The 25000-nt window shown below is 38.6% G+C and overlaps 1 protein-coding gene across 3 annotated transcripts in view; it reads left to right on the top strand.

Annotated features, from left to right (window-relative positions):
- The window catches only part of qki2 (QKI, KH domain containing, RNA binding 2), a 63225-nt gene that overhangs the window by 10932 nt on the left and 27293 nt on the right, over positions 1–25000 (top strand). For all 3 annotated transcript variants that reach the window (XM_061931612.2, XM_061931611.1, XM_061931610.1), the window contains exons 2-3: positions 5820–5968; positions 19730–19846. In XM_061931612.2, the coding sequence (XP_061787596.1) occupies positions 5820–5968; positions 19730–19846 (266 nt within the window). The remainder of the gene's footprint in view (positions 1–5819; positions 5969–19729; positions 19847–25000) is intronic.

Genomic DNA, 25000 nt, shown 5'->3' with positions numbered 1-25000 from the left:
TTTTCATGACTATTTACACATGAGAGGTGTCAAACTCATTTTAGATCGGGGGCCACGTGGAGAAAAATCTACTCCCAAGTGGGCTGAACTGGTGAAATCCCGGCACGATGACTTAAAAATAGAGACAACTTCAGATTGTTTTTATTTTAAAAATAGAACTGTTACGTGTACAGGAGGGACGTCGTTTAAACTCTACTTTTATTAATATATATATATATACATCCATCCATCCATCTTCTTCCGCTTATCCGAGGTCGGGTCGCGGGGGCAGCAGCCAAAGCAGAGAAGCCCAGACTTTCCTCTCCCCTAGCCACTTCGTCTAGCTCTTCCCGGGGGATCCCGAGGCGTTCCCAGGCCAGCCGGGAGACATAGTCTTCCCAACGTGTCCTGGGTCTTCCCCGTGGCCTCTTACTGGTCGGACGTCTTACACGTCCGACCAGATGCCCGAACCACCTCATCTGGCTCCTCTCCATGTGGAGGAGCAGCGGCTTTACTTTGAGCTCCTCCCGGATGGCAGAACTTCTCTCTAAGGGAGAGCCCTGCCACCCGGCGGAGGAAACTCATTTCGGCCGCTTGTACCCGTGATCTTGTCCTTTCGGTCATAACCCAAAGCTCATGACCATAGGTGAGGATGGAAACGTAGATCGACCGGTAAATTGAGAGCTTTGCCTTCCGGCTCAGCTCCTTCTTCACCACAACGGATCGATACAGCGTCCGCATTACTGAAGACGCCGCACCGATCCGCCTGTCGACCTCACGATCCACTCTTCCCTTACTCGTGAACAAGACTCCGAGGTACTTGAACTCCTCCACTTGGGGCTAGGTCTCCTCCCCAACCCGGAGTTGGCACTCCACCCTTTTCCGGGCAAGAACCATGGAGGTGCTGATTCTCATCCCAGTCGCTTCACACTCGGCTGTGACCCGATCCAGTGAGAGCTGAAGATCCTGGCCAGATGAAGCCATCAGGACCACATCATCTGCAAAAAGAAGAGACCTAATCCTGCAGCCACCAAACCAGATCCCCTCAACGCCTTGACTGCGCCTAGAAATTCTGTCCATAAAAGTTATGAACAGAATGGGTGACAAAGGGCAGCTTTGGCGGAGTCCAACCCTCACTGGAAACGTGTCCGACTTACTGCCGGCAATGCGGACCAAGCTCTGACACTGATCGTACAGGGAGCGGACCGCCACAATCAGACAGTCCGATACCCCATACTCTCTGAGCACTCCCTTCAGGACTTCCCGAGGGACACGGTCGAATGCCTTCTCCAAGTCCACAAAGCACATGTAGACTAGTTGGGCAAACTCCCATGCACCCTCAAGGACCCTGCCGAGAGTATAGAGCTGGTCCACAGTTCCACGACCAGGACGAAAACCACACTGTTCCTCTTTATCCGGCGTAGCCTCCTCTCCAGTACACCTGAATAGACCTTACCGGGAAGGCTGAGGAGTGTGATCCCACGATAGTTGGATAGTTTATACTCTACTTTTATTAATATATATATATATATATATATATATATACACACAATATATATATATATAATGTGTGTGGTGCGACTATGTGTAGGATTTAACTGTAGTGTGTTGCTCTTAGTGTTGAGCGAGAGGCGGAAGTCCAATAGGGGCAGGGCAGGCAGGAAGTCGGAGGGGCGATAGAGAGGCGTCAAAAAGGTCCGTGTCCAGGCGGGAGGTCGAGATCTAAGAGGCAGCCGGGGAAGCAGAGGGAACGCGGGAAGACGAGTTCGTAACGTGGGAACGAAGGTGTGTGTACGGGAACAGATGACTATATTCTGGCGCGGGATAGCAGGTTGTGCAGGCTTTTGAAGGCAGGTCCTGTGATCAGTGACAGGTGCGCTGATTGCTGGAGATTGATTGCAGCTGCTTGCTGCAGCCGGATTGGCACGCGCTCGGCGCGCTCAGCGCAGCGCACACATGAAAGCACATTCTGAAAATGTATAAATCATAATGTTGTTGGGGGTTTTTTTTTACACTTACATGTTGCGGTTAATAGTATTCTATCTTTATTTGTCGTTATTTATATTTTCTGAATAAATGATGTGACAATGTTCATCAGTCAACTCATTGGTGTCAATTCCCAATCTGTCAAGATAAAAAAATTAAATCAAAAATCAAATTACAGGATGTTATTTATGTAGTTTGATCATTTTCCTCGACTGGTGCACCAACATCGTGTGGTTTATTTTTATACATATGTTGCATCATCTGCAAAGATACAAAGAATTGTTATTGCGACATCCAGTGGACACATTTAGAACAGCAGGTTCTTTCATTCAAAAGTTTCAGGTTTATTTTTTATAGTTAGCAAACTCATCCCGCGGGCCGGATAAAACCTGTTCGTGGACCTGATGTGGCCCTCGGGCCCTACGTTTGACACCCCTGGTTTACATTGTAGATCAGGGGTGCTCACACTTTTTCTGCAGGCGAGCTACTTTTCAATTGATCAAGTCGTGGGGATCTACCTCATTCATATATATAATTTATATTTACTTATTTATGAAATATATGTTTTTGTTAACAAGTTAAAGGTGTTTAATGATAATGCAAGCATGTTTAACACATAGTTAATATTGTTAATAAATTAAAGGTGTTTAATGATAATACAAGTATGTTTAATACATATAGTTGATATTGTTAATAAGTTAAAGGTGTTTAATGATAATACAAGTATGTTTAATACATATAGTTAATATTGTTAATAAGTTAAAGGTGTTTAATGATAATACAAGTATGTTTAATACATATAGTTAATATTGTTAATAAATTAAAGGTGTTTAATGATAATACAAGAATGTTTAATACATATAGTTAATATTGTTAATAAATTAAAGGTGTTTAATGATAATACAAGTATGTTTAATACATATAGTTAATATTGTTAATAAATTAAAGGTGTTTAATGATAATACAAGAATGTTTAATACATATAGTTAATATTGTTAACAAGTTAAAGGTGTTTAATGATAATACAAGCATGTTTAACACATATAGTTAATATTGTTAATAAGTTAAAGGTGTTTAAAGATAATGCAAGCATGTTTAACACATCGTTAATATTGTTAACAAGTTAAAGGTGTTTAAAGATAATACAAGCATGTTTAACACATATAGATTCCTTTCTTTCATGAAGACAAGAATATAAGTTGGTGTATTACCTGATTCTGATTACTTTTGCATTGATTGGAATCAGACAGTGGTGCTGATAATGTCTGCATTTTCGAATGGAGGAGAAAAAAAGTCCTCCTTTCTGTCCAATACCACATGAAAGTGGTTGGTTTTTGGCATCTTATTTGTCCAGCTTCCGTACTCCTTTGTATACACTTTACAAGAAATACATTGTCGGCAAACTCCGTAGCTTGCTAGCTTGTGCACGCCAGCTTTCTGAGACTCTTATTTTGTTAGCGCAACTGTGCAGTCGGTCTTTGGAGTTTTGACGACAGGTACGGCGCCAGTCTGTTGAAATAAAGTGTTTCTCGCCTTCCAGTCGGTAATTTTAATGAGCTGGCAGCAGCCAGCGTCATCTCAGAAGACCCTCGGGTGCCGTGAATGTCAATCAAGTGACGAAAGTGACGTCATAGTGAAGATTTATGATCGCTCATTTTTAGGACTATTTTTTTAATGCCTGGCTGGTGATCGACTGACACACCCTCCGCGATCGACCGGTATCTCGCGATCGACGTAATGAGCACCCCTGTTGTAGATTGTCACTGAAGGCTTCAAAACTATGAATGAACACATGTGGAGTTATGTACTTAACAAAAAAAAAGTGAAATAACTGAAAACATGTTTTATATTCTAGTTTCCTCAAAATAGCCACCCTTTTGCTCGGATTATTGCTTCGCACACTCTTGGCATTCTCTCTATGAGCTTCAAGACTGTTGGAAAACCATTTCAGGTGACTATCTCTTGAAGTTCATCGAGAGAATGCCAAGAGTGTGCAAAGACAGTTGTTATTTTGCTAGGATGGGCCTAAATACATCATACTTGCCAACCCTCCCGAATTTTCCGGGAGACTCCCGAAATTCAGTGCCTCTCCCGAAAACCTCCCAGGACAAATATTCTCCCGAAAATCTCCCGATTTTCAGCCGGAGCTGGAGGCCACGCCCCCTCCAGCTCCATGCGGACCTGAGTGAGGAGGAAGGACAACTGGGTGACAAGAAATAAATCATCCAGACTAGAGATAAATTGTATTATTATGTTTATCTTACCTACAAATAAATATATTTATTAATAATTTAAAAAAAAAAACTAAATAAATTTTTACTATATTTTGCTAAAAACATCAAAATTAATTGTATTTTTTCTGACTCCTTATTACATCCAGGCATTAGAATTATACATTAAAATAAACATATTTGAAATAATTAATTTTAAATTATCCTAATAATTCATTTAAAATGACCATATTTAATTATTAAAATAATTGCTTGTTTATCAACAACTTTAGCATTTTATTCATTACATTTTGAAGCTCTCAGAAGCCAAGTTATGTTATATTCCTTAATATTTATTTATGCAAGTTTGAAGTATCAATTATCTAAACACAGTTTTGTTTGCATATTTTCAGGATGTAGATATATATATACATATATATATATATATATATATATATATATATATATATATATATATATATATATATATATATATATATATATGTCTTAATAAGGTTATCCAAAAAATAGTGCTCGATACCGTAGTAGAGCGCAATATATGTATGTGTGGGGAAAAAAATCACAAGACTATTTCATCTCTACAGGCCTGTTTCATGAGGGGGGGTTCCCTCAATCATCAGGAGATTTTAATCTCCTGATGATTGAGGCCTGTAGAGATGAAATAGTCTTGTGATTTTTTCCCCACACATACATATATATATATATATATATATATATATATATATATATATATATATATATATATATATATATATATATGTCTTAATAAGGTTATCCAAAAAAATAGTGCTCGATACCGTAGTAGAGCGCAATATATGTATGTGTGGGAAAAAAATCACAAGACTACTTCATCTCTACAGGCCTGTTTCATGAGGGGGTTCCCTCAATCTCAAAAATCTCCTGATGATTGAGGGAACCCCCTCATGAAACAGGCCTGTAGAGATGAAGTAGTCTTGTGATTTTTTTCCCACACATACATATATATATATATATATATATATATATATATATATATATATATATATATATATATATATATATATATATATATATATATATATACATATATATATGTATATATATATATATATATATATATATATATATACATATATATATATATATATATATATGTATATATATATATATATATATATATATATATATATATATATATATATATATATATATATATATATATATATATATATATATATATATATATGTATATGTATGAAATACTTGACTTGGTGAATTCTAGCTGTCAATATACTCCTCCCCTCTTAACCACGCCCTCAACCACGCCCTGCCCCACCCACGACCACGCCCCCACCCCCCACCTCCCGAAATCGGAGGTCTCAAGGTTGGCAAGTATGAAATACATTGAGTATCAAAAGAGCCATTTCGTCCCTTATTTCACTAGAAGGAAACTAGTCTGGAGCCACAAACAAAATAACAGATAAAGATAGTCAAGTCAGGATACATTCACGGCCTCACAGACAGTCAGAAATTATATAACTTTTTACGAAAATGCACAATTTTTTCCACTCACCCCAAAACGTTCTCCCCTGGCCTAAACAAACATGACAAGTGTGACATTGTTGGTCATTTTTCTCCCTGCAGAGATCGGGCGGGTACGCAAGGACATGTACAACGACACGGTGAACGGCGGCATGTTCAACGGGCGCGACATGGAGGAGCTGCCCGAGGCGGTGGGGCCCGTGGCCCAGCTGCAGGAGAAGCTCTACGTGCCCGTCAAAGAGTACCCTGACGTGAGTGCATGGGCCTGTTTACTTTTCGCTCGTCTCTTTTAGCCGCTCTCTGTTTTGCTTCACACACACAAAAAACACAGATGCCGTTACAATTTTTAATAATATACAGTTCAAAAGTATGGCCATGAGTTGTCATTTTAAAGAATTAGAAGGTGTCGCTCAACTTTTAGGTGTTCCAACAATATATATATTTTTTTATGTATTTAAAGACAAAAAACTGCCTGCATGCCAGCTTTGTGGCATTCAAATATGCGCACATATACAAAAGCCAAAAGCAGTGAAGTTGTCACGTTGTGTAAATGGTAAATAAAAACAGAATTCAATGATTTGCAAATCCTTTTCTGTCATGTCTGTGTAATCATGTTTTGTTTTAAGTCATGTTTTGTTTAGTTTCTGGCTTTTCACTCCCTTGTCTTGTTTGCATGATTACCCATTAGTTTCACCTGTTCCACGTTTGGACTCATTGTGCACTCTTGATTGTCACCATAGCAACCCATTAGTTTTCACCTGTCACGTCACGCACCTGTTTCACGTCTTGAGTCACGCACCTGTTTTCGTTAATCATGTCTGTAGTATTTAAGTTCAGTGTTTTTCAGTTTGTCTTTCTGACGACCTCCCCACATTTATGCTCGACACATTTCTAACTCCTTTTCATGTCCATCGTTCACGCTGCTCCTTTTTTGTCCATGCCAAGTAAGTTTTCTTTATTCAAGCCATAGTTTGCAAGTTTTGTTTAATTGTTCATAGTTTCTGCCCTTGTGCAAGTTTTGTGTTTATAGTCAAGTTTTGTACTTCCGCCCTTGTGCGCGCTTTTCGTTTATACCTTTTTTTGATAGTTTAAATAAATCATGTACCTTCATTCCCGTCTCGCCCGTGCCAACTTTCCGTTGCATCCCGGAAAAGCAAACACCCAGGACCAAGTCTTGACACTTTTCAACTTATATTCAATTGAATAGACTGCAAAGACAAGATATTTAACGTTTGAACTGGAAAACGTTGTTATTTTTTGCAAATATTAGCTCATTTGGGAATTTATTGCCTGCAACATGTTTCAAAAAAGCTGGCACAAATAGCAAAAAGACTAAGAAAGTTGAGGAGTGCTCATCAAACACTTATTTGGAACATCCCACAGGTGAACAGGCTAATTGGGAACAGGTGGGTGCCATGATTGGGTATAAAAGCATCTTCCATGAAATGCGCAGTCATTCGCAAACAAGGACGGGGCGAGGGTCACCACTTTGTCAACAAATGCGTGAGCAAATCGTCCAACAGTTTAAGAACAACATTTCTCAACAAGCTATTGCAAATAATTTAGGGATTTCCCCATCTAAGGTCTGTAATATCATCATAAGGTTCAGAGAATCTGGAGAAATCCCTGCACGTAACATTGAATGCCCGTGACTTTGGATCCCTCAGGCGGTACTGCATCAAAAAGCGATATCAGTGTGTAAAGGATATCACCACATGGGCTCAGGAACACTTCAGAAAACCACTGTCAGTAACTACAGTTGGTCGCTACATCTGTAAGTGCAAGTTAAAACTCTGCGATGCAAAGCGAAAGCCATTTATCAACAACACCCAGAAACGCCGCCGTCTTCATCTAAGATGGACTGATGCAAAGTGGAAAAGTGTTCTGTGGTCTGACGAGTCTACATTTTATATTGTTTTTGGAAACTGTGTACATCGTGTCCTCTGGACCAAAGAAGAAAAAAACCAGCCGGATTGTTATAGGCGCAAAGTGTAAAAGGCAGCATCTGTGATGGTATGGGGGTGTATTAGTGCCCAAGACATGGGTAACTTACACATATGTGAAGGCCCCATTAATGCTGAGAGGTACATACAGGTTTTGGAGCAACATATGTTGCCATCCAAGCAACGTTATCATGGACGCCCCTGCTTATTTCAGCAAGACAATGCCAAGCCACGTGCTACAACAGCGTGGCTTCATAGTAAAAGAGTGCGGGTACTAGACTGGCCTGCCTGTAGTCCAGACCTGTCTCCCATTGAAAATGTGTGGCGCATTATGAAGCCTAAAATAGCACAACGGAGACCCCCGGACTGTTGAACAACTTAAGCTGTACATCAAGCAAGAATGGGAAATAATTCCACTTAAAAAATGTGTCTCCTCAGTTCCCAAACGTTTACTGAGTGTTGTTAAAAGGAAAGGCCATGTAACACAGTGGTAAAAATGCCCCTGTGACAATTTTTTTGCAATGTGTTGCTGCCATTAAATTCTAAGTTAATGATTATTTGTCTCAGTGTGAACATGAAATATCTTGTCTTTGCAGTCTATTCAATTGAATATAAGTTGAAAAGTATTTGCAAATCATTGTATTCTGTTTTTATTTACCATTTACACAACGTGCCAACTTCACTGGTTTTGTACTTTTAATTCTCTCAAGGCACATGTTTTAATATTATGATATAGAAATATGTATAAAACATTTCCTAATATATTCCATCCACTTAAATACGCATTTGTCGGCTATCGAGTTCATGGCAAAGCAACAGGTGGCGCTCTAACTCCAAACTGTAAGGTCATTTTTGCCTGTCAGAAGCTTGAAGAAAGATATTTCCTGGAAAACAACAGTGGAAACATTGATATACCGGTAATACTAAAAGAAAAGGCAATTTCAATAGAAAATGCTTTTTTTTTTTTAATTGCGTGTGAATAATGAAATGCTAACAGTAGGGACGCTGGCCAGATCGCAAAAAAATATGGATGTATACCTGCAAAATGAGCAAAAAAAAGCTGGCATACTAACTTGCTAACATTAACGTGCATGAAATACCAAAATATTTGATTAAGTTACTGTATATACCAGCAAAAAGTGTCTAAAGAGCTAGCATGCTAACATTAGCATGCATACATTTAGCATGCGTAAAGTAACAAAATATTTTCCGAGACATATACCTGTAAAATTATCTTAACAACCAGCATGCTAACAGTTAACATGCGTCAACTAACAAAATATTTGACTCCAACGCATACACCTGAAAAATTAGCTAAAGAACTAGCACGCTAACAGTTAGCATGCGTCGAAAAACAAAATATTTGACTCGGAGGAGAATACCAGCATAGCAAGCTAACAATTGACTAAGATATCCTAGAAATGTCCTGAAAATCATTTTAATGGTAAATAAACAAAAACGTTATAATATAAGTAACCCAAAATAACATACAAACAGTTGTATTTACTCATAAATTCTGAAATGTAATCAGGGTGAAGCTTGAAGAAAGTAATGAACTGGAAAAAGCACAATGATAACAGTCGCAACGGAGAAGTGGAAACAAACAATAACATGATACTATCTGCAAAATGTGAATACTGGGTGTACACTTACAAAATGAGGGGGAAAAAATGCTGGCATACTAACATGCTAACATTAAAATGCGTGAAATACCAAAATATTTTTACCAAGTTACTGTATATACCTGTAAAATTTTCTAAAGAGCTAGCATGCTAACATTAGCATGCATCAAGTAACAAAATATTTGAATCGGAGACGTATACCTGTAAAATTAGCTTAACAGCCAGCATGCTAACAGTTAATATGCGTCAAATAACAAAACATTTGACTCAGAGGTACTGTATATACTTGTGAAATTTTCTAAAGAGCTAGCATGCTATCATTAGCATGTGTCAAATAACAAAATAGTTGACTCGGAGGAGAATTCAAACAAAACAAATGTTAGCGCTAGCAAGCTAACAACTGACTAAGATATCCTGGAAATGTCCTGGAAATTGTGGAATTTCTGGAAATGTGGAAATTCTTTGAAAACAAAAAAATTGTAGCACGCCTGTCATAGATGAGCTGAGTACTTTGAATCGAGTGAAAAACTGAAAATCAGAGTGGAATCATTTTTAGAATACTATATGTAGCATTCACACAATAAAATAATGATTTAATATATATTATGTTATATAACTATAATTATGAATTATAATTATAATGTATATAATTATATATATATATATATATATATATATGTAATGTATAAATATATATAATTATAATTATATAATAATAACAATATAATATATATTATATTATTATATTAGAATAATATAATAATAACTAGAACATTTTGATGGGCCTCCGTGAGTTTTAGGTGTAACTGTACAAAAAGAGCTACAGAGCTAGCCTAAAACGTTGGCATGCATGCATTAAAATGCTAACATTTAGCATGTGTGCTAACGACAGCATGCTAACAGTTAGCATGTCTCACATTTCAAGTAACACGACTGTAAGGTGTATGGCCGCGGAAATAGAGAAAAAAAGTGTCAAGTTAGATGAAAAAGTTAGCATGCTTAAGTTAGCCTGCTAGCATGCTAACGTCACCACACTAACAGTTGTCAGCTGTCACATACCAAGTTATATGACTCTAGGTTAAACGGTTGCAAAATTAGCCCAAAATCATCTCATCTTGTCTTTTTGGCGTTTGTCTCAGAGCAATTGTCCATTAAAATGAATGTACCGATTCAATTGGCCCATTTTTTTTAAATTGGTGAATAGCGTTGCCATGGTAACACGAAATGTTCTCAATTTAAAGTACCGCCATTGGCGCGAACGAGACCTTTCGTACGGTATAACATATGTGGGGGTTCGTTGGCCGGTTCGTCTCCTATTATTGGCGGCAGAATCTCACTGCTGCTTGTCCTGAAAGTAAATTTTTTCAACAATAAATACAACTAGAAAATTCCCGCTGAAATTTTGGTGGGCCTGCTATCTGTGCCCTGGACCTCTGGCCGCGGGTCCCAGGAACCTGCCGTACTTTAAAGTTGGTGCCGAGTGTCTGAATCCGAGAGATTTAGGCGTAACAGTACAAAAGGAGCTACACAGCTAGGCTAAAACGTTAGCATGGGCACATTAAAATGCTAACATTTAGTATGTGTAAAAAATGTCGGCATGATAACAGTTAGCATGTTTCATATACCAAGTTATATGACTCAAAGGGCGTAAATAGAGAAAAAAGGTTAAAATTAGATGAAAAACTAGCACGCTATCGTTTGTATGCTAACAGCTAACAAATGTCACATACCAAGTTATAACTCTGGTGTAAACGGTTGCAAAAGTAGCGCAAAAAGTTAGCATGCTAATGTTAGCATGCTAACATTAGCATGCTAAAATTGGACGTCAAAACTTTTTAGCCAGGGTTAAAGCAGACAAGGGTGTGAACAAAATGAGACGTTAAGCGCCGAGCTACGTGAAAGTATGGCTGAGCTACAAGAGGAGGTAATCTTGTCTTTTTGGCGTTTCTCCCAGATTAATCGTCCATTAAAATGAGTGTACCCATTCAATTGGCCCATTTTTTTGGTTTATTCGTGAATAGCGTCGTCATGGTAACACGAAATGTTCCCATTTTAAAGTACCCCCATCGCTGCTAAGAGACCTTTCCTACGGTATAACATATGTGGGGGTTCGTTGGCTGGTTCCTCTCGTATTAAGCGGAAGAGAAACGTGCGGAACAAGAATAATAAAGTTGGAAATATAAGCAATAATAATATGGGCTGCTTGCATTTTTTTTTTATTTTTTAGAAATAAACCAAAATAACAGTAAAATTACGAGTAAATGCTGAATATTCTTGCAAATATAATGGGTGCGATGCTGTTAGCTAATACATATTTATAGGTGCTTACAAAGGTGTGTTAAGTCCTTGAATGTAAAAATATCAAAACTGGAGCGCGGCTATGAAGCGCATCCAGCACATCCTCCCGTACGGTGCCAAGTACAGTTAAGTACTTCAATATGAGTCGTGTTGATCCAGATTGAAAGTCTCACATGACTTTTTTTTTTTTTTTCTCTCTAAACAACCTCCCCCTTCCCGCTGTCACCCGCCGACGCCGTGCATCAGCTCGCCAATCAGCGAATACAATGACAGGCTGTACTCACTCACATGACAGGAGTCTAACGGGGTGTGTGGGGGCGTGGGGGGGAGCATTTACACGGGACGCTTGAGATCAAGGTTAAATTTAGAGAGGCGGTATCAGTGTGTGTGTGTGTGTGTGTTTGTGTGTGTGTGTGTGTGTGTTGCTGATGTGAGTCAAAGGTCAACTTGCAGTCAAAGTGAAGCGTCCGAGGCCAGTAGAGAGAATAGTGGCACACACACACACACACACACACACACACACACACACACACACACACATACACACACACACACACACACACACACACACACACACACACACACACACACACACAACCACACATTCTTGTATTCGTTACCTTCCTGAGACCTCCGAAAAATGCCTCCCTCTTTAGGACCACCCTTTCTAGATATATAAATATGTTGTATTTACAACATCAATAATATATACATACTATGCAAACATAAAAAAAGGTTGTGAAAAATAAGTTGGAATTTCACAAGAAAAAGGTCACAATTTCACAAGAAAAACTTCGAATTTTGTTATGATAAAAGTTGTCATTTTACTCAACGCAAGTCAAAATTTTACAAGAAAAACTGAACACTTGTGCAATATTATGATAAAAGTTGGAATTTTACTCAATGACAGTCGCAATTTTACAAGAAAAGCTTAAAATTTTGGGAATTTTATGAAAAGTGTCGTAATTTTACTCACAATTTTAGGAGAAAACTTTAAAATTTTGGCAATATTATAATAATAGGAATTTTACTTGGCAAAATTATGACAAAAGTCATAATTTTAATCAAATATGTCACTATTTTAAAAGAGCAACAAAAAAATTGGCAATATTGTGATAAAAGTCAGAATTTTACATGACAAATGTCACCATTTTGCATTAAAAAGTAATAATTTTATATAAAAAAGTAATAATTTTACATAAAAAAGTAATAATTTTACATAAAGTAATAATTTTACGAGAAAATATTGCAATATTACAGAAACAGAAAGAATATGAGAAATTGTTCCCAATTTTATAAGAAAAAGTCGACACATTGTGAGAAAAAGACTGCTTTTATTAAATTTTTTCTTTTTTGAATTTTTTGTCTGTAATTGGTTTTTATTCTTCATTATAAGTTATTTTAGTATGTCCCTACATACATATTCATTTTGTTTTAAATAAATTTTGGCCACAGGGGGCGCATTTAAATTTCTTACACACACACACACACACACACACACACACACACACACACACACACACACACACACACACACACACACACGCACACACACACACACACACACACACACATTCTTGTATTCGCTACCTTCCTGAGACCTCCGAAAAATGCCTACCTCTATAGGACCAGCCTTTCTACATATATAAATATTTGTATTTACAACATCAATAATATATACATACTATGCAAACATAAAAAAAGGTTGTGAAAAATGAGTTGGAATTTCACAAGAAAAAGGTCACAATTTCACAAGAAAAACTTCAAATTTTGTTATGATAAAAGTTGTCATTTTACTCAACGCAAGTCAAAATTTTACAAGAAAAACTGAACACTTGTGCAATATTATGATAAAAGTTGGAATTTTACTCAATGACAGTCGCACTTTTACAAGAAAAGCTTGAAATGTTGGGAATTTTATGAAAAGTGTCGTAATTTTACTCTCAATTTTATGAGAAAACTTTAAAATTTGGGCAATATTATAATAATAGGATTTTTACATGGCAAAATTATGACAAAAGTCATAAATTTAATGAAATATGTCACTATTTTAAAAGAGCAACAAAAAAATTGGCAATATTGTGATAAAAGTCAGAATTTTACATGACAAATGTCACCATTTTGCATTAAAAAGTAATAATTTTATATAAAAAAGTAATAATTTTACATAAAAAAGTAATAATTTTACATAAAGTAATAATTTTACGAGAAAATATTGCAATATTACAGAAACAGAAAGAATATGAGAAATTGTTCCCAATTTTATAAGAAAAAGTCGACACATTGTGAGAAAAAGACTGCTTTTATTACATTTTTTCTTTTTTGAATTTTTTGTCTGTAATTGGTTTTTATTCTTCATTATAAGTTATTTTAGTATGTCCCTACATACATATTCATTTTGTTTTAAATAAATTTTGGCCAAAGGGGGCGCATTTAAATTTCTTACACACACACACACACACACACACACACACACACACACACACACACACACACACACACACACGCACGCACACACACACGCACACACACACACACACACACACACACACACACACACACACACACACACACACACACACACACACACACACACACACATTCTTGTATTCGCTACCTTCCTGAGACCTCCGAAAAATGCCTACCTCTGTAGGACCACCCTTTCTACATATATAAATATTTGTATTTACAACATCAATAATATATACATACTATGCAAACATAAAAAAAGGTTGTGAAAAATGAGTTGGAATTTCACAAGAAAAAGGTCACAATTTCACAAGAAAAACTTCAAATTTTGTTATGATAAAAGTTGTCATTTTACTCAACGCAAGTCAAAATTTTACAAGAAAAACTGAACACTTGTGCAATATTATGATAAAAGTTGGAATTTTACTCAATGACAGTCGCACTTTTACAAGAAAAGCTTGAAATGTTGGGAATTTTATGAAAAGTGTCGTAATTTTACTCTCAATTTTATGAGAAAACTTTAAAATTTTGGCAATATTATAATAATAGGATTTTTACATGGCAAAATTATGACAAAAGTCATAATTTTAATGAAATATGTCACTATTTTAAAAGAGCAACAAAAAAATTGGCAATATTGTGATAAAAGTCAGAATTTTACATGACAAATGTCACCATTTTGCATTAAAAAGTAATAATTTCATATAAAAAAGTAATAATTTCATATAAAAAAGTAATAATTTTACATTAAAAAGTAATAATTTTACATAAAAAAGTAATAATTTTACATGAAGTAATAATTTTACGAGAAAATATTGCAATATTACAGAAACAGAAAGAATATGAGAAATTGTTCCCAATTTTATAAGAAAAAGTTGACGCATTGTGAGAAAAAGACTGCTTTTATTAAATGTTTTCTTTTTTGAATTTTTTGTCTGTAATTGGTTTTTATTCGTCATTATAAGTTATTTTAGTATGTCCCTACATACATATTTATTTTATTTTTTAAATAAATTTTGGCCAAAGGGGGCGCATTTCAATTTCTTACACACACACACACACACACACACACACACACACACACACACACACACACACACACACACACACACACACACACACACATTCTTGTATTTGTTACCTTCCTGAGACCTCCGAAAAATGTTTCCCTCTTTAGGACCAGCCTTTCTAGATATGTAAATAATTTGTATTTAAAACATTAATAATATATACATCCTATGCAAACATAAAAAAAGGTTGTGAAAAATGAGTTGGAAAAAGGTCACAATTTCACACGAAAAACTTAGAATTTTGGCAGTGTTATAATAAAAGTCGTAATTTTACTCAACGCAAGTCAAAATTTTACAAGAAAAACTGAACACTTGTCCAATATTATCATAAAAGTTGGAATTTTACTCAATGACAGTCGCAATTTTATAAGAAAAGCTTAAAATGTTGGCAATTTTATGAATAGAGTCGAAATTTTACTCGACAAAAGTCACAGTTTTATGACAAAACTTTTACATTTTGGCAATATTATGATAATAGGAATTTTACTTGGCAAAATTATGACAAAAGTCATAATTTTAATCAACTATATGACACTATTTTACAACAACAACAAACAAATTCAATATTGTGATAAAAGTCAGAATTTTACATGACAAATGTCACCATATTGCATTAAAAAGTTATAGTTTTACATAAAAAAGTAATCATTTTACGAGAAAATATTGCAATATTACAGAAACAGAAAGAATACGAGAAATTCTTCCCGATTGTATTAGAAAAAAGTCGACACATTGTGAGAAAAAGAATACTTTTAGTAAATTTTTTGTTTGTAATTGTTTTTTAATCTTCATTATTTACTTCAAGTTATTTTAGTATGTCTCTATATACATATTTATTTTATTTTTTTAAATACATTTTGGCCAAAGGGGGCGCATTTCAATTTCTTACACACACTTGTTATTTCATATGTTGGCCAGAGGGGCGGGCACTTCAATATTTCAAACACACTTGTTATTTCATATGTTGACCAGAGGGGGAGCACTTTTAAAAGCGACACACAGTCAATTTGAAAAATCCCTCCTTTTTGGGACCACCCTAATTTTGATAGATTTCACCACCAGGGGTGCAAATGAGATCTCTATTTTTAATTTTTTGCAATGTGCTCAAAGCCGATGACAAAGGAGTCACGGACCACAGATGACCCCTGTGCCGCACTTTGGGCAAGCCAGCTGTAGAAGCTAACTGTTAATGGCCACTATAGTCTTAGTACGGTAGTTCATCCTATGGTCACATATGGGACGCGGGTTGTCTTACGTCAGCATCGGAAGTCGTAAAATCAGCTGTACACCTGGCGGCTTTTTTCGGGGAAGGATAGGGAAGTCCTTCTTTAGCTGCCGTCTTGTTTTATCACATATTGCTGCCTTTGCACCTGTCAATGTTTACTTTTGTATGCACATGAAATCAACCAAAAAAATCCTGACTTTGGTGCAATGTTCGATTTGACTCCCTCGAATGGCCTTGACGCTCCAACAATAGGAGCAGGCCGCTCTGAAAACATCCGCAAGGACACCTTAATGATGGACGCTTTTGACCTCCCTCCCTCCTCAACGACACCCGGAGTCGAACTTTTTCTTGCATGCAGAACGGCCCCAGGCCCATGAACATGAACGCTACATCAACACACCCAAGACAATGGGTGTGTTGATCCACCCCACGCCTTCACCCCCGCTTGATTCCCCTTCGGGGTGATGGATGGCTGGCAGTGCTTCATAGCAGCAGTTGACCTCCAGGGTCCCAACTCCCCCCCACCCCCTCTGTTGCTAGTTGTCGTGATTAAATGTAACATGTTTACGTGTGCATGGCATGGAGGTTTTTTTCCCACTCCAGACTAGGCCCCCTTAGGAGCCCAGTCTAGATTGTATTTTTTTACTCATCTTCTTCCCCAGCGTTTTACCTTTTTCCCACCTTTTACGAGGCGCCTCGTGGCGACCCATCAGCGTTCCTGTTCTGTAACCCTGTACACTGTTTGTTTGTCTAACCTTGAACGGGTTTGTGCTGAAAACATAGTTTCGTTGTACTTGTGCAATGACAATAAAGACCTATCCTATCCTATCCTATCCTATGTTCACGGACTCTAGTATTTGGCTCTCTGTTAGATGCAATGGTTTTCCGTATTGGGACCATGATTTATGTCAGACCTGGGCAAATTAAGGCCCGGGGACCACATGCGGCCCGTTAAGCTTTTCAATCTGGCCCGCCGGGCATTCCCAAATAATGATTTAAAAATTTTTTAGATGGAAAGTGTAGCTGCCATTATGATGTGCGGTGATGTTTTCTAATGACCGTAAGTCTTGAACTATACAAAGTATTTCTATGGTTAGTATCTGTGCTTTTGCATGATATTTTAGTGACTAGTGTTGTTCTGATACCAATATTATTTTGATACTTTTCGGTACTTTTCTAAATAAAGGGGACCAGAAAAAAAATGCATAATTGGCTTTATTTTAACAAAAAATCTTAAGGTGCGGCGGACCGGTACTTTTCAGAGGCAGTATGGTACTGAATATGATTCATTAGTATCGCGGTACTATACTAATACCCGTATACCGTACAACCCTACTAGTTACTATGGTAATCTACGTCACAGCAGATCAGACGAGGCACCAAGCAGTGTGGGTGTGGCTTGATTGTAAAATATGTCGATTGAGAGGGGGTGTGACCAATGTTCCCTCTAGTTTTTTATGTGTGTGAGCAAACGCAAAAACTCCCTGAGCATTCAGTGGAGCCCATGTGAGCAACATCAGACGTGCACACTGTGGCTACACCAGCTGCACACCTGTCCCAAACCTGACTAAATAACAAGTTCAATCTCCATCCATCCATCCATTTTCTACCACTTGTCCCTTTCGGGGTCGCTGGAGGCTATCTCAGCTGCATTCGGGCGGAAGGCGGACAAGTCCCCACCTCATCGCAGGGCCAACACAGATAGACAGACAACATTCTCTTATTATTATAATCAAATGACAGCAGTCATTTCCATGAGGTTATTTTCTAATATAAGTGTTCAGGCCCATTTACAATGACAATAACAACAAATATTGTTTTTCATGAACTGTGTACTTGTATTGTTTGTCTGGGTGGAGGTCCTGTTTTGGAAATAATTTGTACCCCTTTCAGACATTGCGTTTAGTTCCCATTAAAACATTCACATGTTGCACAATGAGATGTAAGCAGGGGATCATGTCTACATTCCTGCAACTTCCTGTTTGTAAAAATATATTTTTATTAGTATTTATTTAATATACTAACAGCATTTCATGATTAATAATTATAAACTAAGATTCCTAATAAATGACACTAGAATAAGCACACATTTGATTGGTAAATCATTTGGTAACGACCTGGAATTACACATTATGTGTGGTGTTGGAGTTGTCCGACTTTTTGTGTGGCTGTAAACGCATCACTGGCTAAGTGCCATATGTGCATGTGTTGGCGCAAGTGAGAAAGAGCGAGCGGGTGCTGTTGATATAACAAAGTTGCTTTTGGTCTGGTTTGTACTGCAGAAAATGACCACTTTTGCTAGATATCATTTTGTTTTACTAATGTTTTGGTGATGTGTTTACGGCCGACAATAAAGAGTTTTGCTCAGTAAATTGATGGATGGAATTCAAGCGTCTCGACAGACGTTACAATATTTGAACAATGATGACGAAAACTGTTTTCGGCGTGGCGCAGTGGAAGAGTGGCCGTGCGCAACCTGAGCGTCCCTGGTTCAATCCCCACCTAGTACCAACCTCGTCATGTCCGTTGTGTCCTGAGCAAGACACTTCACCCTTGCTCCTGATGGGTGCTGGTTAGCGCCTTGCATGGCAGCTCCCTCCATCAGTGTGTGAATGTGTGTGTGAATGGGTAAATGTGGAAGTAGTGGCAAAGCGCTTTGAGTACCTTGAAGGTAGAAAAGCGCTATACAAGTACAACCCATTTATCATTTATCATTTTCTCTGTCGTGTCCGTGTGTCGAAAATTGTTATGCGCTTATTTTTTTATTTGATTTTGTGCGTGGCATAGATATGCCGTGGGCAGAGGACGCTTGAGCAGTGCGCAATTGCACAGGCGCGCACCTTAGAGGGAACATTGGGTGTGACGTTCATATGTTCTCGATATTCAGGGTTTTATCGTTCTTAGAAAAAAAATTAAATTCCATTCCGTTTTTAACACGGTCTGTCATAACATTTTTAGCATCCAATCAGACTTTATTGTGAGGTTTTGTATTAGTTTTCCTAAAGAAATAGATATACCGGCCCCCAGACACATTTGTATTCTCTAAATTTGGCCCCCCGAGTCAAAATAATTGCCCAGGCCTGATTTATGTCCGAACTTGTTCATTGGTCCTCATATGGAAGGTACTTTTCCTTGTTGATGTGTCAAGAAGGGTAGAAATACAAGAACACACACACACACACACACACACGGGCAGCTGTCTTGTTAATCACTCAGTCTTACTGACAGATAAGGTTAAGCGAGCGCCGCTGTCCTCTCATGCCGCCAAGCACCCCATAATAATCTATTCCTGTCCCCCCCTAGTAACACAAACACATCACACCAGCCTCAAAAAGGCCGCCTGACATGTGAACCTCTCTTTTTAATTCTCTCTCCCCGTCCGCAGTTCAACTTTGTGGGGAGGATCCTGGGCCCGCGCGGGCTGACGGCCAAACAACTGGAGGCGGAGACCGGCTGCAAGATCATGGTGCGAGGGAAAGGCTCCATGCGGGACAAGAAGAAGGTACGTCTCTTTAAATAGACGCCAGGGATGTCTGCGCGTCTTCTTTATTGCATTTTATCAAATGATTCATGCACGGTATTAAAGCAGCACTTGCAGCTAAAGGAGACTAGAATGAAAGTGCTAAAGTGAGAGAGGAAAATTTCAGTCCCTGGAGAGGAGGTCCAGACTGAGGCCGAGGGGGGAAAAAAACCTCATAGCCATAGCACACGTACACTATTGGCCACCCATCCAAATGATCAGAATTATGGTGTGGGGTTGTTTTTCAGGAGCTGGGCTTAGCCCCTTAGTTCCAGTGAAAGGAACTTTAAATGCTCCAGAATACCAAAACATTTTGGACAATTCCATGCTCCCAACGTTGCGGGAACAGTTTGGAGCGGGCCCCTTCCTCTTCCAACATGACAAGGTCCATAAAGACATGGATGACAGAGTCTGGTGTGGATGAACTTGACTGGCCTGCACAGAGTCCTGACCTGAACCCGATAGAACAGTGGTCCCCAACCATTTTTTAACTGCGGACTGGTCAACGCTTGAAAATTTGTCCCACGGACCGGGGGGAGGGGGGGTATGGTATTTGTTTTTTTTGTTTTTTTTGTCATAAAAAAATACGATCATGTGTGCTTACGGACTGTATCCCGGCAGACTGTATTGATATATATTGATATATAATGTAGGAACCAGAAATATTAATAACAGAAAGAAACAACCCTTTTCAAGATGATTTATCGTCAATTCTTAACATGCACAAGACACATAAGAACTGAAAAGTACATTTTCGGCACAGTCCCACTAAGAGCAGACATACGTTACAGGGAGACAAGACGAGACCGCCGACGGAGCAGCCATTTTTAAGGCGCTCCTTAAAAAAGGTGGGAAAAAGGTGATATTGGGAAAGGGGGGAAGAGTAAAAAAATATCAGTCAAAGGCTGGACCCTCGACTTTTGTGCAAATGAATGGGGGGAGGGTTGTTTTGGGGGTTGGTGCACTAATTGTAAGTGTATCTTGTGTTTTTAACTGCGGACCGGTCAACGCTTGAAAATTTGTCCCACGGACTGGGGGACGGGGGGGGTTTGGTACTTGGGTTTTTTTTAGGGTTTTTTTGTCATGAAAAAATACAATCGTGTGCTTACGGACTGTATCCCTGCAGACTGTATTGATCTATATTGATATATAATGTAGGAACCAGAAATATTAATAACAGAAAGAAACAACCCTTTTCAAGATGATTTATCGTCAATTCTTAACATGCACAAGACACATAAGAACTGAAAAGTACATTTTCGGCACAGTCCCACTAAGAACAGACATACGTTACAGGGAGACAAGACGAGACCGCCGACGGAGGAGCCATTTTTACGGCGCTCCTTAAAAAAGGTGGGAAAAAGGTGATATTGGGAAAGGGGTACCGAAGTAAATACAAATAGAAATGACAAACAAATACCTCGTTGGCCTGCATGCTTCTTTTAGGAGGAAATTGTGATCTTCAGGCTCTTATAGCCCAAACACTTAGAGTCCGTGTGACACTTTTTAGTCTTTGTGACAGTCAGTCTCTCTCTTTCTGCCTTCACATGGCATCAAAATGTTTACTCATACCCGGAAGTAGCTTCCTTACATCAGACGACAGACCAAACGAGACACTTCAAAATAAAAGTATGCCCACAAACTTAACAAAAAGGCATGAAATTACATTTTTAACCATAGTAACTTAAATATAGCCATCTTATGAACTTTTATGCATTTTGATTTGAATTCCCTTTTATGAATTTAACTTATTATTCTGTTTTTAGAGAAATAAAACAAAATATATTAATTATTAGTAGCAACAGTTACAACAATCATGTGTGCTTACGGACTGTATCCCGGCAGACTGTATTGATCTATATTGATATATAATGTAGGAACCAGAAATATTAATAACAGAAAGAAACAACCCTTTTCAAGATGATTTATCGTCAATTCTTAACATGCACAGGACACATAAGAACTGAAAAGTACATTTTCGGCACAGTCCCACTAAGAGCAGACGTACGTTACAGGGAGACAAGACGAGACCGCCGACGGAGCAGCCATTTTTACGGCGCTCCTTAAAAAAGGTGGGAAAAAGGTGATATTGGGAAAGGGGAGAAGAGTAAAAAAATATCAGTCAAAGGCTGGACCCACGACTTTTGTGCGAATGAGTGTAAATGGGGGAGGGTTTTTTGGGGGGTTGGTGCGCTAATTGTAAGTGTATCTTGTGTTTTTAACTGCGGACCGGTCAACGCTTGAAAATGTGTCCCACGGCCTGGGGGGGGGGGGGGGGTTAGTATTTGTTTTTTTGTTTTTTTTGGGTTTTTTTGTCATGAAAGAATACAATTGTAACTCCCTCCAAATAGCACAGACACAATGGCTTTCTTGAACTGATTTATTTGAAGGCTTCCTTTCCCTTCAAATTCACCGTGAAAACTGAAATAAAATAAAGCACGTTATAAACGTAAAAATAACAACATGCACAGCATGTGGATCGAACATTTTATCGAAGTAAATACAAATAGAAATGACAAACAAAATACCTCGTTGGCCTGCACGCTTCTTTTAGGAGGAAATTGTGATCTTCAGGCTCTTATAGCCCAAACACTTAGAGTCCGTGTGACACTTTTTAGTCTTTGTGACAGTCAGTCTCTCTCTTTCTGCCTTCACATGGCATCAAAATGTTTACTCATACCCGGAAGTAGCTTCCTTACATCAGACGACAGACCAAACGAGACACTTCAAAATAAAAGTATGCCCACAAACTTAACAAAAAGGCATGAAATTACATTTTTAACCATAGTAACTTAAATATAGCCGTCTTATGAACTTTTATGCATTTTGATTTGAATTCCCTTTTATGAACTTAACTTATTATTCTGTTTTTAGAGAAATAAAACAAAATATATTAATTATTAGTAGCAACAGTTACAACAATCATGTGTGCTTACGGACTGTATCCCGGCAGACTGTATTGATCTATATTGATATATAATGTAGGAACCAGAAATATTAATAACAGAAAGAAACAACCCTTTTCAAGACGATTTATTGTCAATTCTTAACATGCACAAGACACATAAGAACTGAAAAGTACATTTTCGGCACAGTCCCACTAAGAGCAGACATACGTTACAGGGAGACAAGACGAGACCGCCGACGGTGCAGCCATTTTTACGGCGCTCCTTAAAAAAGGTGGGAAAAAGGTGATATTGGGAAAGGGGGGAAGAGTAAAAAAATATCAGTCAAAGACTGGACCCTCGACTTTTGTGCGAATGAGTGTGAAGTGTATCTTGTGTTTTTTATGTTGATTTAATAAAAATAACAAAATTAAAATAATTAAAAAAATATATATTATTTTTTTAATTTCTTGTGCGGCCCGGTACCGATCGATCCACGGACCGGTACTGGGCCGCGGCCCGGTGGTTGGGGACCACTGCGATAGAACACCTTAGGGATGAATTAGAACGGAGACTGAGAGCCAGGCCTTCTCGACCGACATCCGTGTTTGACCTCACCAATACGCTTTTGAAGGAATGGTAGAAAATTCCTATAAACGCACTCCGCAACCTTGTGGACAGCCTTCACAGAAGAGCTGAAGCTGTAATAGCTGCATAAGGTGGACCCACATCATATTGAACCCTATGCTCAAGTTCATATGTGAGTCAAGGCAGGTGGCCAAAGACTTTTGGCAATGTAGTGTACCGTATTTTCCGCACTATAAGGCGCACCTAAAAACCACAATTTTTCTCAAAAGCTGACAGTGCGCCTAATAACCCGGTGCGCTTTATTACGATTCATTTTCATAAAGTTTCGGTCTCGCAACTTCGGTAAACAGCCGCCATCTTTTTTCCCGGTAGAACAGGAAGCGCTTCTTCTTCTACGCAAGCAACCGCCAAGGAAAGCACCCGCCCCCATAGAACAGGAAGCGCTTCACCCGCCCCCATAGAACAGGAAGCGCTTCACCCGCCCCCGGAAGAAGAAGAAAAAACGCGCGGATATCACCGTACGTTTCATTTCCTGTTTACATCTGTAAAGACCACAAAATGGCTCCTACAAAGGACAAGGATCCGGTTCATAAAAAGACGCAATCTCTCCATCCGCACACGGATTACTACCGTATTTCACAGCAACTGATATTCCTGTGAACTGCACTGTGGAACGGGAGCACGTACGGTGAATATTCGCACCACAGGGAATGAGGAGTCATCCTTCACTGTGGTTCTAGCTTGCCATGCTAACTTCCACCCATCCAAAAGAGACCTTTCCAGCCGGCGTCATCATAAAAGCTAACTCGAAGGGATGGATGGATGAAGAAAAGATGAGCGAGTGGTTAAGGGAAGTTTACGCGAAGAGGCCGGGTGGCTTTTTTCACACAGCTCCGAAGGCGAACACACCTTCACTAAGACGGGCAGATAGCGCCGGTCGACATACGCCAACATCTGCCAGTGGATCGTAAATGCCTGGGCAGATAGTTTCGGTCACAACTGTGGTCCGAGCTTTCCGGAAGGCAGGATTCACAGAACTGCTGCACAACAACAGCGACACTGAATCCGATGACTTCTACGAGGCGGAGCCGGCCATTTTTGGATCCCACGCTTCCGCAACTTTTCAATTCGGACACCGAAGACGAAGAATTCGAAGGATTTACGAATGAAGAATAACTTCAGAAGGTGAGCGCTATGTTTATTTTGTGTGTTGTGACATTAACGTTCGAGCAACATTATGTTGCTATTTATTGCTCTACACCATTTTGAATTTTACTATGTTTGTGATTGCACATTTGCGTACATTTTGGGACAGAGTTGTTAGAACGCTGGTTTTCAATATATTATTAAAGTTTGACTGAACTATCTGACTGTTTTTTTGACATTCACTTTAGCGCAGCGTTTTTTTGACATTCACTTTAGCGCAGCGTAGGCGCGGCTTTTAGTCCGGGGCGGCTTATTGGTGGACAAAATTATGAAATATGTAATTCATAGAAGGTGCGGCTAATAATCCGGTGCGCCTTATAGTGCGGAAAATACGGTATATATAGGGGATGGCGTGGCGTTGTTGGGAGAGTGGCCGTGCCAGCAACCCTTAGGGTTCCTGGTTCGATCCCCACCTTCTACCAACCTCGTCATGTCCGTTGTGTCCTTGAGCGAGACA

This window comes from Nerophis lumbriciformis, linkage group LG39 (assembly GCF_033978685.3).
Source record: "Nerophis lumbriciformis linkage group LG39, RoL_Nlum_v2.1, whole genome shotgun sequence".
Lineage (NCBI taxonomy): Eukaryota > Metazoa > Chordata > Actinopteri > Syngnathiformes > Syngnathidae > Nerophis > Nerophis lumbriciformis.
This window is presented reverse-complemented; position numbering and strand designations above follow the sequence as displayed.